Here is an 18503-nt window from a genome sequence, read left to right as displayed (position 1 = left end):
CCCAGTTGATACTAATTCGAGTTTAGAGTTCAGGTCTTTAGCTAAAGGCTATCACAATAATCTGAAAGCACGACACTGTAGTTGTGAAACACTCTCCTTCTGTCACACAGGCTCGTATGTGAGGGGAACTGACGCGGCCGTCAGGTCACGGCACTCTGGAGGCTTTTCCGTATCCGCTGCTGGAAACCTAAATCCAGGTCTGCATTCAATTGGAGCGCGTTACTGTCACTCAAAAGCCGCCCGCCCCGCCCTCTTTTGCTTCTCTTCTCTGCTGCACTTGGCGACCATATCGGCCGTCAGGGAAAGGGAACGACAACGGGAAGAGGGGAATAAGATTAGTTCTCCCTAAAAAGGTCCACAAAATGTCGGCGACGTTATCGATGCATCTACCCCTAGTTTGCGTTATGATAAGCGTCTGTTTATGGGAATAAAGCAATCTGTTTTAATTTTATTTGCCGACTTCTCCCAACACGGGAAAATGTATCCGACTTTTCTTGGACGCATTTTTTTCGCAAACAAAAGAAAACCTTTGAAAAAAGAGTAAAAGAACACGACAGAAAATCGGTAAGTTCGTTTTGCTGTATAATTTTGCTGTGCATCGATTATTTTTATTTTTAGAGTTTGCTGTCTCGGTGCTTTTTAAATAGTTTTTGGTCGGCCCTTAGGTCGGGAGCCGGTTCAACTACAGCAACTATGGCAATGCGCAGTCTGGTCGCCTACTTTATATTTTAATGACATGTTCAGCATTGACCCAAAGATAAATACTTCATCCACACACAATGCAGCTTCTTAAGTTTGGGGACTACACGAACCAACTTCAGTACCCTGTAAAAGATTTAAATTGATAGTCGTAATGATGTCCGAAGAAATACCGCTATTTCCCAGCATGTATCATATCCTGAACTATATATGTGTCCTACGGCTTTCTACTGTTGCTTTAAAGGCCCGAACAGCCACTACCAACTTTGTGATGTTAGAAATATATTGTGCATCTGCGATTATGTATTTTTACCAGCAATTGTAGACATGAGAAATAAACTCACTCTGTAGCGCATGTGCATATAAAGTCCAAATTTAAGATACTAGGTTTTGTTTGTTTTGTTTTTTACTTCTATGTTTAATTTTCCCTTAAAAACAATTGATTGAAGAAATGGACATGTAATGTGCTCAGCCTTGCCACAACTATTGCCTCAAGATCCCTGATGTTTGCCCCTCTGTGTTATTCTGTACATTACACACCACTGATTTGAAACTCTGGCCTGAGTCGTACCGGGCCTACTGGAACCTAAAAGCCACAGAACACTCAGGCACATTTAAGCAGTGTTTTTAATTGACGCATCTCTGGTTTGATAATCCTTTGCTTTGGACCTTATTGCATAGGAGATGATTCCACAGCACAACACAGCAGATGTGCAAATGCACTGTTTCCAGTGGTCTATGAGTTTGAAATGTGATAGGGTTGCCTTTTGCCATGGCGGGCATCTACATCGATAAAACTGAGCCTGTCTTCCCAAAACTTCAGCTTTAAGGATCACTTTAAAAATATAGTACATTTAGTTTACTGTCATTTTCCTGGAGCATTTGAACAGGCTCTTCAGTGTAAGTATGCGTTTTACAATGCATTAAATCATCTGTGGTTGATGTAACATTCCATATGGTAACAGTGTCTTGTCTTTAGCAGGCAAATGTTCCATGCAGGTTTAGTAACAACTTCACCATGGCTGGCTAACAAAACCTTATGCCCTGTGCCTATTCATGGACCAGTAGCATAATCAAATTTGTGGAGTCATTTTGGCATAGGTGCATATATCTAAGTGTTTAATGAGGTGCCTCCTTCCAGATGCTTGTGAACAGTGCTCTAGGAGGAGATTTTAGATTTTCTTTAGTTGACACTGGTATAATATTGCAGTAAATTTGGCATTTCTGAGTGGCATTCCATCTCACCCTCAATAATTACACTATAATTACTGCATATATTGCATAGTTATTTAATCACTAGTGCTGCAATCAGACAATTGGAGAAGGAAAAGAAATATAACTATATGACCGTTCTTTTTCTGCAGATATGTAATATTTGCAGTTAAGGCAGTAATAATAACACTGTAAAGAGGTCTGGAACTCAGAGAACCTTGTTTGTACTTTGTTTTAATTTTTTTACTATGACACTCAAGTGATTTTTGTTTTCCAAAGTATGTGTCAGTATGGAGGCTGACATTGTAGCTGCAAACCAAATCGACCTAAAGACACAAATGAATTTTTAGCCTTGCGCAGAGTTAGCAGTGGGGGCTTTTCCATAAGGGCCCTCACGCTGGACGAGAGGCACACATGCAGCATATGGCCCTGCTCCTGGGCCCGGCAGAAGAAAGGAGGAAGAAAATGTCTGCCCAAGAGTCTCCCCCTGGACTGTCTGGCATTAGTGACGTATTACCACTGTGGTCTATGTTTAGATGTCAGAAGTATTTAACAATGATGGTCCTCGTTAAAGTTTTTGAAAGTGGCCTTTCATCTTCAGTCTCAAAGGTTCCACATGTGTTCCTTTGCAGTTTTCATGCTTTGTTCATGCGTGGATGGTAAGCCCGTTTTAGATAGTCATAATGGTTTCTTTAACAGGAACCATTATTTGTAGTAACTAAGTATTTATTATAAATGACCAAACATTGATTTATAGTCAAGCAGTACTTTGTATGTGGAAAGAACAAATTTCCTAGTCTGGTCTAAAGTATTCATTGCTTATTGGACAACTAATTTATAGCTTATGATAATATATACGCTTGCTCTGTTATCACAAGTGAAAGAGGATCATGTGGTGTATTGTCCAATGTGTGTGTCTGCCACCCAGGATGTGGCTGTTCATAAGAAACCTCTTCCTGTTCTTACAAGCATATTGTACACCAGTAGGCAGCATGCTTGTTTGAACCTTGAGCCTAACTGGGCTTGTGTGGGGATTTAATTTGCTAGGTGTTGACCAAGATGTGAAAGATGGATGAATGTTATAACCTTTAATAAAGAACTCGATAGGTTTGGTCCTTAGGGTCTGCAGACAAAGTAAACAAGTTTTGACCTTTTTTTTTTTTTGCATCTTTATCACTTATCACAAATGAGATTTATTCAGTGCATTTCATAAGAAAATTATAGAAAGAAAATAGTCAGACCGTTATGTTTGAACAGAATATGGTAATATGACACAGGGCAGGAACAGGAAACCTCACATGTTAGTAACGCTGCTGCCACATCTGGTCACCTCAAAAATTTGGCTTTCCAAAAATGAACTACTGACATTGAACACGTCACATATTATCTTCCTCATTGTATGCGTTGTTTTCTTCTAATGTCTTAATCAGGTTGAGACATATAGCGACATTTGTGGTATTTTGACCAAACGTTTGAGTGTCGGGAAGGAGAGTGTTGCCCTGCACCATCTCACGAGCCCTTCTGAGGCTGTGAAGTGCTGACGTTAGACACACAGGTGGCCAGACGACCGCTCACACTTGGTGAGGGAGAACGGCTGCTGTTCGGCTCAGAGGTGCCTCTCACCCTCTGACCTCTGACACTCTGTTTTACGCTGCTCTGGATCTTCTGTTGTCTTAAGAATTCTGCCCACAGAACTAAAATCTTAAACACGCATCACACAAAGTAAATGCATATGCATAAATAAAAATCAGAATATATAAAATGCAACACTGTATTCATTTCCGTGAATTAGTGATAGCAATCTTAAATTAATGACATATAAGGTTGGGCGTGATGAATCAATCATATTAACCGATAATCCTCAAGCTGAATCCTAACTGCTAAATTAATGAGACTAACTACCAACTGATCAGTTAATGCAAATGTGGAATAAATGTACATTTGGTGAAAATACAAACTTAACATTGTTACTTAACATTGTTAGTTTCTATGTATTATTGTTATTAGTATTAGAAGAAGTAGTAGTAGTTGTTGTTGTTGTTTAATAAAAAGGACAGACAAGAAAACATTATTTCATTATCTTTAATGTTCTAACAATTTCTTATGAACCTTAGAACAATTTTGAGCATGAGTTCTACTCATTTGGCTGAACAGATATCATTCATGTAAAACAATCATTTTAAACATGAGTGACATCCACTGTAAATGTAGCTGTGACGAGCCTTGTGTCAGCATGACAGTTTCTTCCACTCTGTGGCAGATTGGATGTGTTGCCCATCGGAAGCATATTACACCATCAGATAATGGCATCCTCAAGCCCTGCTCTCATCTGGGGAGCGGGCATTTGCCCCGAGTCTCGCATCTCTGTCCCACTTAAGCTATGACACTTGTGCTTCTGTTTTGTGGCCCTTGGGGACAGCTCAGCTAACCCCGTCCTTCTGAACTTCATTGTCGTTCTAACTCTGGAGGGTATTTAGGACAGTGAAGTGTAGCCTACATTTATTAGTGTGAACATCTTTATATCTGGGGTCGGCATCTTTTTCAGGTTTTGGGGTATGTTTTCTTCGTGGTTTTTAAAATCTTTTTTCATTGTGAACGTGCTTATGCATACCCGTAGCAGTGACTGCTAAATGGCCAGAGGTATACTCGTGCGTACCCATGCAACCTGAAGGATTCCTCGTGTGATGTGGTTGCTGGTTTGAATGGTGCTGCTTTAAGGGCCAGAGGTCTTGCCTGGTGTACTGTCTTCTCCTGCTGTGTTTGCTCTAGGGGTGCGGCCCTGTCTCCTAGCCACACAGGGGAGCTGTACGACCAATCAAGAGCCTCTTCTGAGGCACATGTGGTGTGAAGGAGAACATAGTTGGAATGTTTAGTAACAGAACACAATCTGTCACTGTCTATGTGGATCTTATTTACTCTTCTTTATATTTGTATTCATCAAAGCAGGCAAAAAATGACCATAATGCACTGCTGTCCAGTGTTCCTGTTGCTGCTTGTAGTCAGATTTGAGGGCATGTACGCTTTGCCTATTGAAGCATCATGTCATGGGGTGAAGTATGTGAAGTAGGTTTTTGTCTTTTTGGATGGTCTTGCCTATCGTGGAGTTCAGCGCAATGTGGAGGGCCAAAGCATGCAGGTGTGATAGTAGAGAGTGTAGTGGTGGAGTGACAATATGGGCTCTTCATTGGTGTTCAACACCATGTGTGAACGTCAGATGCACCAGAGTGCAACGTTTTTAAGTTGTGCCATGTGTGTTTAAACAATGCACTCTGCGCATCCGTTCAACAGCCTGTGTGTGCCACGTTTTTGCTCCTTAATATTTGAGTTTGAATGTGAATGAAGGTTGTACGGAAATCTGATTTTATCACCGATTTGTGGAGGCTTTTGTGGCCCCAGGTCAGTGATCCCCACTACCATTCTGCTCAAGCTCCCAGCACCTGATTCACCGCTGCAGAGATGACAAAAGCCAAATAGCATTATTCTTCATAAATCACATTAGGTAGGTGTATGAGAAGCAGAGAAATCATATCAGCAGTCCCTCTAACTGATAAAATTATTCCAAGTTTTATTTGTTTTATTTGTTTATTTGGACTTGTTAGAGGTCAGTAAATGAATGACCTAAAGTCACAGGGATTTTTAAAGCATGGCTTTTTGCATTCTTCCTAGATGTATGATGTGCCAGTGAAATCAAACTCTGTTATCTAAGTTTCAAAGCCAAATTGTTCCAGATGACATACTCTGGTAGTATATAAACAAAGGGTGACTTTTCTGCTGTAGTGTATTTCATTTGCATTAATTAGCTAAAGTGTCACTACTAAATATAACCACACACCAACGTGTTGTCTCTGATGAACTGCAGTGCACCTTGTCGCACAAACCGTGCAGGAAACAACCTAGATACTCAAATGCAGTACATGAGTTTGATCCTTGAGTAAACATTCCCAATTCTAGCCTTGGAGGTTTGTACAAAAATCTTACTTTTGTCAGTTGGTGTTGAAATCTGGTCATGTGAGTGTTTGAAAGGAGAGGTATGCGTGTAGCCACAAATGCTCAGTGTAGAGAGGACGTTTTCAGCATACATGCCCCTAACCCCCAGGCCGTACTCTTCACCTGTGTGGGTTCTTCGGTGTGAAGTGGTGTCAGGGTGTTGAGCAGGTTAAAAGGTCATGCTGACTGGCCTTTGAGCACGTTGTCGTCATAACTGCAGAGCCAAAGGTTGACTTTGATTTGACTGTGCTTTGTATTCTAGTAACATGAGGGCTATGGAGAGATTAAGTATAAGTGACTCTTTAAGTGAACTCTAGCCTTTTTGTATCCTTACTGCAACAAAGGACAGCCATATAGCTAAGAACCAAAGCACATGGCCGGAAATGAAAATCGCAGTCATGGCATTGTGCTGTTCTTGCTGGTGTTTACCAATGTACAGTGAGGCGGTTTATCGAATTAGCTCACTGTCTGAAGAAACATTAAACATTCCCCATCCAGACATACACAGTCAGTCCACGTTTTTCTTCAGACCTCAGTCACATTCTTGCCTTGCCACAGGCCTTATTGAGCGAGCAGTATGTGTAATGACAGGTGAGCCCCATTGCTGCAGAAGTGACAGGGTTCTAAAGCTAACGCCACAGCAGACAGCAACTTAGCATTCACAAAACCCTATAGGAAAGTACTACTCAAAAAGGTCAGCCATGAGTCATTTTTAAGTACGAAAAAAAGAAGATAATTTTGGAGTCAGGATTTAAACGCAGGAGGAAAAGAAAAATGCAGGAAATGAGGAAAATAACATTTGAGCTTTGGGTTTATAAGACCTGTGTTGGACGCTAATCCTTCACATACCCACAGCCATATATCTTAGGCTGATGTAATGTTTTAAAAGTGTGTTTAAGTTGAAGCCTATATTCTTTTCCAGTGTATAAATGCCATCTGCTTATCATCATACACTGAGTACAATTTGGATCCATTTTCAGTGTAATGATTGGTGATTGGTTAGATAATTTCATGTAATGTTTGATTGGTTTGCTTATATGGGCCTTGTCCTACCAGGTTTGCACAGGTACTGTGGTCACCAATCTTAAAACTGAACAAAACCGCTTAGCTTAGCTTTCCCATCAATCAACATAAACTACTTTATAGGTTAACCTGTTTAGGATCAGTAAGGTACGTTGCTTCAATATTGCCCTCTTATCATCTACGCTTTAACTAGTTTATTGTCTTTATTAGTTATAGAGTTTCATAGGTTCTAGAAGAGTCTGGCACTTTGTGTATCAGGGGGTAATAGTCACTGCAGCCTTATACCATCACTTATATTTGCATAAACATTAATTGATTCTGTAGTGTGCACGTTTGAGTGGATGATTGGACCTTGGGTTTTGGTATTGATCTGACCTTTTTTTTTGCATGTCAATTTCCATCTTTCCACACCGTACTGTAAAGTATTTAATATTAAACAATTTAACATGGTATTTTCTGACCATAGAGATGCATACTTTAATTACATAATATGTTGCAAGAATAACTGAATAATATATTACAAGAATATTACCTTATTAACTGACCTAGGGAAAAGGCGGTCCAGGGTACACGTGGGCAGTACGGAAGCCCCAGAGGACCAACACTAGGACCACAAATGCTCAGGCTTCACCAAAGCTTGACCTTCTTTTTTTTGCTGACTCATAGCAGCTAGTGTCACTGCAGGGAGCCCAAGAAGACTGATGTTGGGGTCCAGATGAAGAAGGCATTTCCTGACACACGTGCACGATCACCACTGGGACATCTGGGCAGGAGCCTCCTTAATCCGCAGTCTCACGTTGCAAATGTGTCAACGCAGACGTGCTGTAGTTACTGTGCATTAGTGTCCTGGTGCTGAGGTGGTCAGAGTGAGACGGGTCCAGATTGGTGTTGTAATTCAGCCCAGGGAGGCCAGTGGTCTGGGAGCGTGTCCACAAGTTAATTTTTAGCACTGGCCTTGGATTCCCACAAGTCTGCCTGGCAACACTTTTAATTGCTTTGGTCACTATACACTTAACATTCGCCAAATGCTTATCAAATGCTCACCAAATGCACAAATGCTCAGCTGACTCTTCTTGCTCACTCACTTCTCCTTCTCATATTCCCTTTCTCTCTCTCTCTCTCTCTCTCTCTCTCTCTCTCTCTCTCTCTCTCTCTCTCTCTCTCTCTCTCTCTCTCTCTCTCTCTCTCTCTCTCTCTCTCTCTCTCTCTCTCTCTCTCTCTCTCTCTCTCTCTCTCCCCTCACTGGTAGATATAGCCTTTTGTCAGCTCTAATGACACTGACGTGCTCTCTTTGTGCTCCCTGTTTTCAGTGCGGGTCCCCCCCCCACATGGAGAAGGTAGGCAGGGTGTGGAGCAACCTGAAGAGGGGATGTCAGTCTCTGCTCCACCCAGATGGAGGTTCCCATGGGGAAACGCCAGCGCCGCCGACACAAACGCTCCCGAGTGTGGACCAGGCCCGGGGAGAAAGTGCACCACAAGCAGCCTGTTCTCAAAGCTTGCTGGCGCTCCCTCTAGTGTCCCGGAGGGTTAACGGCAGCAAGGCGCGTCGAGGTCACAACTGCGTGGCCGACGTGCCCCAGATATTGGAGATCACGGTGGAGCAGGACGTGGAGGACGTGCGTGGCCCTCTGGGCTCCCGCAGGGACTCGTACTCACGCCACGCCCCCTGGAGCGGCAAGAAAAGGCACTCGTGCTCCACCAAGGCGCAGAGCTCCCTGGAGAGCACCGAACGGAGGAGCGGCCGCTCGAACCGCGGGCACGGCCCGCAGGAGACGGAGTCCCGGCGTCCACGCTCGCTCCGCCAGCACTTCCACGACACGGTGGGCCTGTGTCTGCCGCTGCGCCCGTCCTCGCGGGCCGCCCAGGCCCGGCCGCCCAAGCGCAAGATCCAGATCACGGAGCTCATGCTGGAGACGTGCCCCTTCCCGCCCGGGTCGGACCTCGCCCGGAAGTGGCACCTCATCAAGCAGCACACGGCGCCCGTCCCGTCCGCGCCGGCCGGCCCGAAGGACGCCCCCGACGCCGCGCGCGTCTCCCCGGAGGACGAGGAGGAGCGGCTACGTGAGCGACGGCGGCTGAGCATAGAAGAGGGGGTGGACCCGCCGCCCGACGCCCAGATACACACGGTGGAGGCCATCGCCGCTCCTTTGGCCTCCATCTACAAGCTGGGACCCAAACTGGCCCCCGGGATGGGCGAGGCGCCGGGCGAGACTCTGGGGGCCACGGCCAACGACTGCGACTCGGAGGACGACGACACCACCACACTCTGCCTGCAGGCACGCCGACCCAAGCAGCGACACGCCTCCCTGGAGGGCCAGGCGACCGGCAAGCAGCCGGGTCCCTGGAAGGTCCACACGCAGATCGACTACATCCACTGCCTGGTGCCCGACCTGCTCCAGATCACGGCGCTGCCGTGCTACTGGGGCGTGATGGACCGATACGAGGCGGAGGCCCTGCTGGACGGCCGGCCGGAGGGCACCTTCCTGCTGCGGGACTCCGCCCAGGAGGACTACCTGTTCTCCGTCAGCTTCCGTCGTTACGGTCGCTCGCTCCACGCCCGCATCGAGCAGTGGAACCACAACTTCAGCTTCGACGCCCACGACCCGTGCGTGTTCCACGCGGCCACGGTCACCGCGCTGCTCGAGCACTACAAGGACCCCAGCGCCTGCATGTTCTTCGAGCCGCTGCTGACCACGCCCCTGCGCCGCACCTTCCCCTTCGGACTGCAGAGCCTGGCGCGGGCCGCCATCTGCCGCGGGACCGGCTACGACGGCATCGCGGGGCTCCCGCTGCCCCCGCCGCTGCAGGACTACCTCAGGGAGTATCACTACAAGCAGAGGGTGCGCGTGCGCTGGCTGGAGAGGGAGCCGCTCAAGGCCAAGTGAGCGGGGCACGCCGCTCGGAACCGGGCTGACCGCGGGCGTGGACGTTCACCGTGTACCTAGAGGCAAGGCCAGAGGGACGGTCCGCTCTCCCAGAAGAGTGTGTTCAGAACTCTGAGCACCTCGGTTCACCTTTTATGGGGACAGGCCTTCAGACTTAAGGAGGTGGGCGGGGTGGTATGAACCTGAACACAACATATAAGCTTCTGTCATATGTTTTCTTGTGTTTATTTGTTATTATGTAAAGAAATACATATAAAGCTACAGTGTCGTGTAGACACATTATAGTTCAGCAGCTTCTGGACTGGCAGACTGAAGCAGAAGGGGGCGGAGAACCGGTCTCCTCTCCCCCAGGTGGTCTCGCCTTCGCTCGGAGGAGGACGGGAGGGACAGAGGGTCCTGCTCAAGCACCTCCATTCTCCCTCTGCTTAACAATGTGCTTTTGGGGTTATTTTTTTTGTCCACTCTTGTTTCTTCTCTTTTCCACATTTTCCATTTTGCAGGTCTTCTCCTCCCTGCTCATTTCAGGATTCATTTCAGAAGCGTTGTTAACGTTTTCTGCTCGTGTGGAACGGTTTTTCGCAGGGGAGTCAGACGAGGAACTGAGCTTTGATCAAGTTGTTACGTTTACCCATAATCTTTTGCTCGCGTGGTGCTCTGTTAGCGGTTTCCAAGGTAACGTTCTTTGCTCCGCCCTCGTGGGATGAATGGAACAGACAGTGAAGAGCAGGAATCGGTTGGATTTACTCACAGAGAACAAGCGAAAGAGATCCAAGAAAGATGGATGGGTGTAGTACCATGCGTCTGCGCAGCTGTGCGAAGGTCCCATGCGTCTGCGCAGCTGTGCGAAGGTCCCATGCGTCTGCGCAGCTGTGCGAAGGTTCCATGCGTCTGCGCAGCTGTGCGAAGGTCCCAGAAGGGCTCTCTGACATTCTGTTTGGTTTCGTTTTTGTTTTTTTCTTCACTTCCAGGAAGTGATGTGGACGATGATGCGTAAATGTGGCTGCAGTGTTGGCTGTGTCATGTGACGTGAGTGCGCCTGGTTTTCAAAAAACATAGTCACTATATGCGTGAACGTTGTGACGCTGTCCGTACGTTTTGTAATCATTAATTCCCGCCACTAATTGCACAGGGGCTGGTGTGAATTCTAATTGCGTCGTCCTTTTTGTGAATAGGGAAAGGACAATGATGAAGGGCACTTTAATTCAACTGTGCTTATGTTAGTGGGAGCAGCAGAGGCAATATATAATCCCGCCACACTGGGACCATTGTTAGTCATACACATTTTGTGGATGCACACACACACACACACACACACACACACACACACACACACCACACACACTCTCTAAGCTTACTTTGCCTGATACGCATTGCACTAGAGAGGACCGAGGGCTGTCTTGTGGTGACCCGTCTGTGCTGCTGCACATGCTAGGTCACCTTGTTGAAGAGCTTTGCCTGGTTTACTGAGCTTGTTTAGCCGTAGGGGAGTTACATTACAGATCCAGGTTCTTGCCAGACTGAGGTAGTTACAACTTCAGAGGCTGGGATCGGCTCCTGCGCAGATCACTCAAGCCCATTTTAACACTTGAATATTTTTTATAATATATTCGCATCTTATAGCAACTTGTCGGGCAGAGGACTATTATTTTGAAATTACAAGACGCGCTGCACCTATAAGACTTTTAATTTGTTGCTTTGTCTCACACACAACCCAGTGGTGCAGTTCAAGTGCGGTTTTATTTTCCCTCACCCCCTGAAATTCCCCCGTCTTGTCTCCTAGACAGTGGGCCTTCATAGCTGTCTGTCATTAGATTTAGCATAAATCTTGCATATCTGCGAGTTATATGCAAAAATTATCATTATGATCACAGATGGCCTAACGGTTCATAATAAAAGAAACTCTGCTCCTCCATGTATCTCAACTTGTGCTTACACTTTGATGTATCAGTGGGGAGAGAAAAGTGGATGAACTTTCCTGTGATTCTGGTGCTGGTGTGTACCGTTTGAGAGTTGCCGTGGCAATACTTAGACTTCTAAACCTCCCTTTATCCCTCCAGCCTCTTTGTGCCATGACTGGTCAGGTAGATTTAGCAGTCTGCTGTTGTCAGGTGAGCTCAGACTCTCCTGTCGTACAGCGCCGCCCCCTGTCAACCCCAATCAAGATGTCTTCCCATGTTTTATCCCTTTGAGCTTTCCTTTTGCACAAGGATGGATGTCGGGTCATGGATGCCCAGGACTGACTGGGAGTGATTGGGAATCGGCGACTGGTGTTCATGGGATGAACAGGCTCCACTCTAATGATTAGGTCCCCCCCACCTCCCTCAACTGGAGCTGGATTGCTGGCAGTGAGGCAGACTCACCTGGAAACAGTAGGGGGTCTTTTGAGAGGGCTGGCCGTCCTTCTCACTGCCTGCCTGAAAAGTTGTGTCATGCTTGGCCAGGCTCTTTAAATCTGATACGTGCATTTATAAAGCTGGTGTTGGGTGGGGTTGGGGTAGAGTGACGAGGAGTTCTGACTCTCATGTGCCTCCTCTCCCTCCCTTCTTAGTTTTACTAGAAAGACGTACTTAATAAATGTATATTGATACAGATTTTAAATGAATATTTTTCATATTAGTAATCGTAACAACAGGCAATAATCTATGCCCTTGGGTTTAGCTCCCAATAAAGGGGGGTGAGAGGTGACATTGGAAGATTTTCTTTGTAACGAGAAAATTTGAAATGAAGAATGTCAAGTTCTAATTTACAAACATGATATAACCAATGAACTGGTATAATGTGTCATAAATGTGTATGAAGAGGTATGTATTAAAGTGACCAAAGGTTCTGGTTTTGACTGTAGTAGATCTAGATCAGTCCATCGACCAGAGAAGTGATGGGCTTACTGCTTCTTCCTGAGTGAAACATAGTTGACATTTACAGGTCACGCGTTTCAGCGATACAGAGAGGCCTGGTTTGAAACACAAAAGGTGCTGTGTGACCCACGATTGGCTCTCCGTGATGACGACTTTCAAAAGTGCCTTTCCCGTCTTAACATCTTCAAGAAAGCAGATATTTCAGCTTTGAAGGGGACCTCTTATGCTGATGTTCGTGCATTTATATTTGGGGTTCATTGGAATAGATTTGCACGTGCCAATGTTTGAACAACACATGATTTTTATCATGATGTACATCTCTGTCTGAAACACTAATAGAGCTCCTGTTTCTTTAAGCTCTGCCTGCCACCGTGAGCTCAGTGTGCTGTGATTGCCCACTCTGTTCCAGCCCAACCTGCCAGTAGGTTGGCAGTAAGGCTTGTGTTATGAGATTACATCATCTTGTGACACAGGAAAAGAGCTAGAATTCCAAAAAAGCATTTCAGACAGGTGGGCAAAGTAGTCCCTGTGGAAGAACGTTACTCCCTTTGGCTGTGTAACTTTGCAGTCTGTTACACACACACACACACACACACACACACACACAGCTATATGACACAGTAAAGGGAAAGCAAAACCTGGAAAAGCTTAATAGGTCCCCTTTAACCATCAGTGTTCAGGCTGGCAGTATACAACTATCAACCAAGTGGAGTAATATGTCACATCTAGTCAAAATCGTTGCAGTCGTTATGTATGAAAATGTTTTCAACTTTAACGATAAGTGCGTGTACATATGTGTTCATTGAAAGTTGATGTCGTTGCCACGAGGATTCGTGTGAGGTGCAGGTGTGAAGGTGTGTACCTTGAGAAGGTGTGGAGGTGCGTACCTTGAGAAGGTGTGGAGGTGCGTACCTTGAGAAGGTGTGAAACTGCGTACCTTGAGAAGGTGTGTAGCTCGCCTGCTGCAGGAGCTTGCTGACTAAGCCGTTTCCCTCTTGGCGACCATCACGTGTGCACTCACTGTTTTATTGGGCACTTTGTCATGTGGGTGTTTACAGGCCACCTGGTATATGTTTGACCCAATGCCTTCCTGAACAGATACAGTAAAGCTGCAGTCTGTGGTCTCTGGACCATATGATGAATACGATCATGATGACCGTGATCGTGATGTGTAGGTGCTGATGAAAGATCAGTTGTTTACGAGATTGTATGTCAACAAGTAGGATTTCATGGTTTGAAATAACGGAGATTTGACTTCTGGCCATTAGCATGTGGGTAAAAGTAGACGTAATGTGCTTTATTTTATTAAAGGATTATCATTTCATATGCCACTGCAGTTATAAGTTTGTGAGGAAATTGTTTGCAAGCCATTTCATTAATAATGTTGCACACTTACCTTTGGAAAACCTGTTTCCTGTTCAATGTAATTTGGCATTTATCTGTACACATAGCATAGGAAGATTAAGCACAGCATTGCTTAAGCTTAAAAAACTGAATTAAAAGACACCTGGTTGACTGACTGACTTTTGTTTTAAGTATATATATTTACATGAGTTCTTTGTTTGAGATGCAATGGATTGTGAACCTCACCATGATTACAACTTTGTCACTTTAATGCTGTATGTGCACATTTAGTTGTGGGAGGGGAGGGGAGGGCATTGAAGGTGGGGGCGTGGCCTGGGTGCCTTGGTGACAGCACAGGACAATGATTGGATGTAATAAAAATGACTTTTGTACCACCCACTGCCTACCCCCCACCTTATTGATTTAACTGCCAAAAAAAAGCCCCTCTAAGCACTTGCATAGTGAACCATCACAGGCTCGCTGGAGTCACGTATATATCTCCCTCTTTCTCGCCATCTTTGTCGTTATTGTTTTGTTTTTAATGCAGCCCGACGTTTATACTGTACAGTGTACACTCACCCTTTTCTCTGTTCTTGATGTTCTCAAGTCTTTTTTCTCTCTTTCACTCACCCTGTCTTTATTACGTGCAGTGGGCAGCCCCTACTTCCTGGCTATGTTACTAAGTAGCCCGGTTGCATTATTTTGCTGGACTCTGCGTCACAGCGTGCGGTCAGAGGCCCGTGGGCCAGGTAGACTGCTGCTCCTTTCCCCACCAGTAGGTGTCGCTCTCCGTGCTCTTGCCATATGCTTCACTGTCTTAACATGAAAAATAAAAAGAAAACAGTTGTACATGTAGACTGCCTCCCTCAGGTTTTACTGCAGATTCTCAGGTCTCCCCATCACACACATGCCTGCCATATTAGCACCACCCCTCCTGCTGGTTTCATCTACACTTCGGTGATGGTCGGTATGTCACCCCGTGTACCTCAGCAGGAGCCGTGGCTGTGTGACCCGGTAACCCCGCCCACCACACCCAGCCAGTGAAGAGCGAGAGGACGTCTGGAGCGAAGTCTCCAGCAGCGAGGGCCTGGCGAGGGGGGTGGGGGGGGGGGGGTGGCCTGGGTGTGGGTTGCCTTGCCCTCCCCCAACCCCCCATTTTTCTGTCTGATCCTTTGAAGTTGGGTATAAATAGAAAGTGGGTTATGGGTTTCAAGTGATCTGCTACAGGCCTCTGAATAATTGAAGCACAGCTTTGACAGAGGAGGAGCGCGATGAAGAGCAGAAACCAGAGGGGCAAGAACAAGAGAAGAGAAGGAAGTGTCTAGTCTCCCGGGGCGACCTAAAACATTGGAAATGGAACAAACATGTTACCGGCCACGTGACAATGTCACTGAGTTTGGCTCCTTTGCTACTGGTTGATTTGTGATTGTATATTATTTTATTATTGCGTATTAAATCTATGGTTCATACCAGAAGAAGGTATGCAAAGTATTCAAAGTCTAAGGACGTCCTGCTCAGTAGACTGACTTAAACGTGTTCGTACTGATGTCCCCCAGTTGCTTCGTACAGCCCAGTCATTCAGAGCTGTGAACCTAGACGTCCCGGGTGACCTTGGCAAGCGTCTGCGGTGTCCTCACTCGGTGTCCTGTCTCCTCCGACCATGTCCAGGCCTCTGCAGGCACTAAGTGTGTGTCTGGCCTGCCGGAGGTCCTGCCCGGCGGGGATAAGCGTGGACGGAACTGCCTTTAAGACGATGTTGTATGCTATATATACCCAGGCATCTGGGGCCTGGAAATAGCAGCAGGCGTTTGAAATAGCACACGGTCTCAGCCTGATTCTCTTTCTCTCTCTTCTCTCTCTTACACACACGTATTCATTTACAATGTCTATATCGGTTTTATTTATAAAACAAGTTAAAAATTGTGAAATATTTGAACATTGTGAACCTAATATGTTGGAAGCACTTTGCCCACCAGTGAATGAAGCCCTAGTGTGAGTTTCACAGGTGAACTGAGGAGGAAACGGAGGAGTCATTCACACTCATGGCTCTGACTTCACAGTTGTGTTATAATTGAAACCAATTTCCACAAATCCTGCCTCTAGTCACGTACCTTATTTACTCTTATGCAGTTTCAACCAACCTACACAAAATGTCTTACCAAATAACTGCTTCTGAAGACACTGATCAGCTGGATACGCCGTGTGAGGTTTAAACTGCAGGAGTATGTGTGTTACTGTTTTTTAACACATCTGACTAAGAGCATAATAATATTCATAATTATCATAGCTTGAATTAGGTATGTGCCGACCAACAGACTAAAGTACAGCGAATGGTCTTCCCAGGCAGGGACTGAGTACTGGTTTAAATTCTTCCTGATATATAATTTCCTACATCGCCCCCTTGTGGTACATTGTAATATCTTCGATTAATGATCGGCACGAGCCTACTTTTCCACCTTGGTGTTTTAGAGTACTATCAGCCATATCTCACACGGTGCAAACAGTGTACAAGCACATACACTAAAAAAGACTGTGTGTGTGTGTGTGTGTGTGTGTGTGTGTGGACACATTCTTATTCACATTCCAGTTCCTTACCCCTTGAAGTACTATGGTATGCTTTCTGCGTATCTGTTGCTCTGTGTCTCTCTCTCTTTCACAGAAAAAGGGAGAGAGGGGGTCATGTTGCATTCTGTCCTCTCTTCACCTGTCATCTTGGGCGTTGCCAACGACACAACACATTTCAGAGACAGGAATACCTGCTAAAGAGAGCGAGACAACGCCATGCACTAAACCCATCCATCAGATACACTGCCTGCTGCAGACATGGAGTTGGCTACCAGTAAAGTTCATGTGGGTGTGTATGTGTATTTTGTTTGGATTTATCAACATTAAAGTTGCACTTTATTTAAGTTAACAATTTTCTTTAATAAAATTGAAAATTGTTTGTGTGCGACAGTCATGGACACCCAGTAAAACATTGTTTCCAGCTAGCAATACGAAGAAACCTGTACATGGAATTTTCTTTGAGGCTATGGGTTGATTTTTAATTATGAAGCAGCAACAGAAGCATACATCACTTTCTCTTTGATGCATGTTATTGGAAGAACTGTTTCATCATTTAGAAGAATTCATTTGGTGGTGAAAATTTGATGTCATAGAGGTCACCTTGTAGATTGAAACGACTAAATATTTTCAGTATATATAATATAAATATTCTATAATATACAGGTTCTAAAATATGCATTTATTTATTTCAGTAAATCCATTCAAAAAGTGAAACTTGTATATTATACTCACTCATTAGACACAGACTCATTACATTACACACTGTTCATTTCTTTAAATTTGATGATTCTAACTGACAACTAATGAAAAGCCCAATATCAATATCTCAGAAAATTAGAATATTACTTAAGACCAATACAAAAAAAGGATTTTTAGAAATGCTGGCCAACTGAAAAGTATCAACATTAAAAGTATGAGCATGTGCAGTACTCGATACTTGGTTGGGGCTCCTTTTGCCTGAATTACTGCAGCAATGCAGCGTGGCATAGAGTCCATCAGTCTGGGGTACTGCTCAGGTGTTATGAGACCTCAAGCAACGTGGATTCTGTGCCTCTCCTCTCTTCCTCCAGACTCCGGGACCTTGATTTCCAAAGGAAATGCAAAATATACTTTCATCAGAGAACATAACTTTGGAACACTCAGCAACAGTCCAGTCCTTTTTGTCTTTAGCCCAGGTTAGACGTTCTGACGCTGTCTTGTTCAAGAGTTGCTTGACACAAGGTATGGGACAGCTGAAACCCACATCTTGTATATGTCTGTGCAGGGTGCAGTTCTTGAAGCACTGACTCCAGCTGCAGTCCAGTGTGAATCTCCCCCACATTTTTGAATGGGTTTTGTTTCACAATCCTCTCCAGGGTGCGGTTATCCCTACTGCTTGTACACTTTTTCTACCATATCTTTTCATTCCCTTTACCTTTCTATTAATGTGCTTGGACCCGAAGCTCTGTGAACAGCTGGTCTCTTTAGCAATGACCTTTTGTGTCTGGCTCTGCTTGTGTAAGGTGTCAATGGTCATCTTTTGGACAACTGTCAAGTCAGCAGTCTTCCCCATGATTATGTAGCCTACAGACCTAGACTGAGAGGCCATTCAAAGGCCATTGCAGGTGTTTTGAGCTAATTGGCTGTTTAGATTGTGGCACCAGGTATCTTCAATATTGAACTTTTTCACAATATTCTAATTTTCTGATATACTGAATTTGTGCTTTTCATTAGTTGTTAGTTATAATCATCAAATTAAAAGAAATAAACACGTGAAATATATTATTCTTATATTATGTGTAGTGAAAGATTAAAATATACAAGCTTCACTTTTTGAATGGAATTATTGAAATAAATCAACCTTTTCATGATATTCAAATTTTATGACCAGCATCTGTATATTCAAATGAACCTATGGACCAATGGTGTTAAAGGGGATGAGCTGTAGCTGGAG

At 44.9% G+C, this 18503-nt stretch overlaps 1 protein-coding gene across 1 annotated transcript; it reads left to right on the top strand.

Moving 5' to 3' along the window:
* Nucleotides 1-267: 267 nt before the first annotated feature.
* socs5a (suppressor of cytokine signaling 5a) lies at nt 268-14176 on the top strand. Its single transcript, XM_076999703.1, has 2 exons — nt 268-564; nt 8232-14176. The coding sequence occupies exon 2, from the start codon at nt 8250-8252 to the stop codon at nt 9804-9806; it is 1557 nt and encodes a 518-aa protein (XP_076855818.1). The 5' UTR covers nt 268-564; nt 8232-8249; the 3' UTR covers nt 9807-14176.
* Nucleotides 14177-18503: the final 4327 nt, after the last annotated feature.

The sequence above is a fragment of the Brachyhypopomus gauderio genome, chromosome 3 (genome assembly GCF_052324685.1).
Source record: "Brachyhypopomus gauderio isolate BG-103 chromosome 3, BGAUD_0.2, whole genome shotgun sequence".
Lineage (NCBI taxonomy): Eukaryota > Metazoa > Chordata > Actinopteri > Gymnotiformes > Hypopomidae > Brachyhypopomus > Brachyhypopomus gauderio.
Note: the sequence above shows the minus strand (reverse complement) of the source record. Positions and strands in the feature narration are given on the sequence as shown.

Coding starts and splice junctions, on each gene's coding strand:
- socs5a (XM_076999703.1), top strand. CDS start 8,250: ATGGAGAAGGTAGGCAGGGTGTGGAGCAACCTGAAGAGGGGATGTCAG.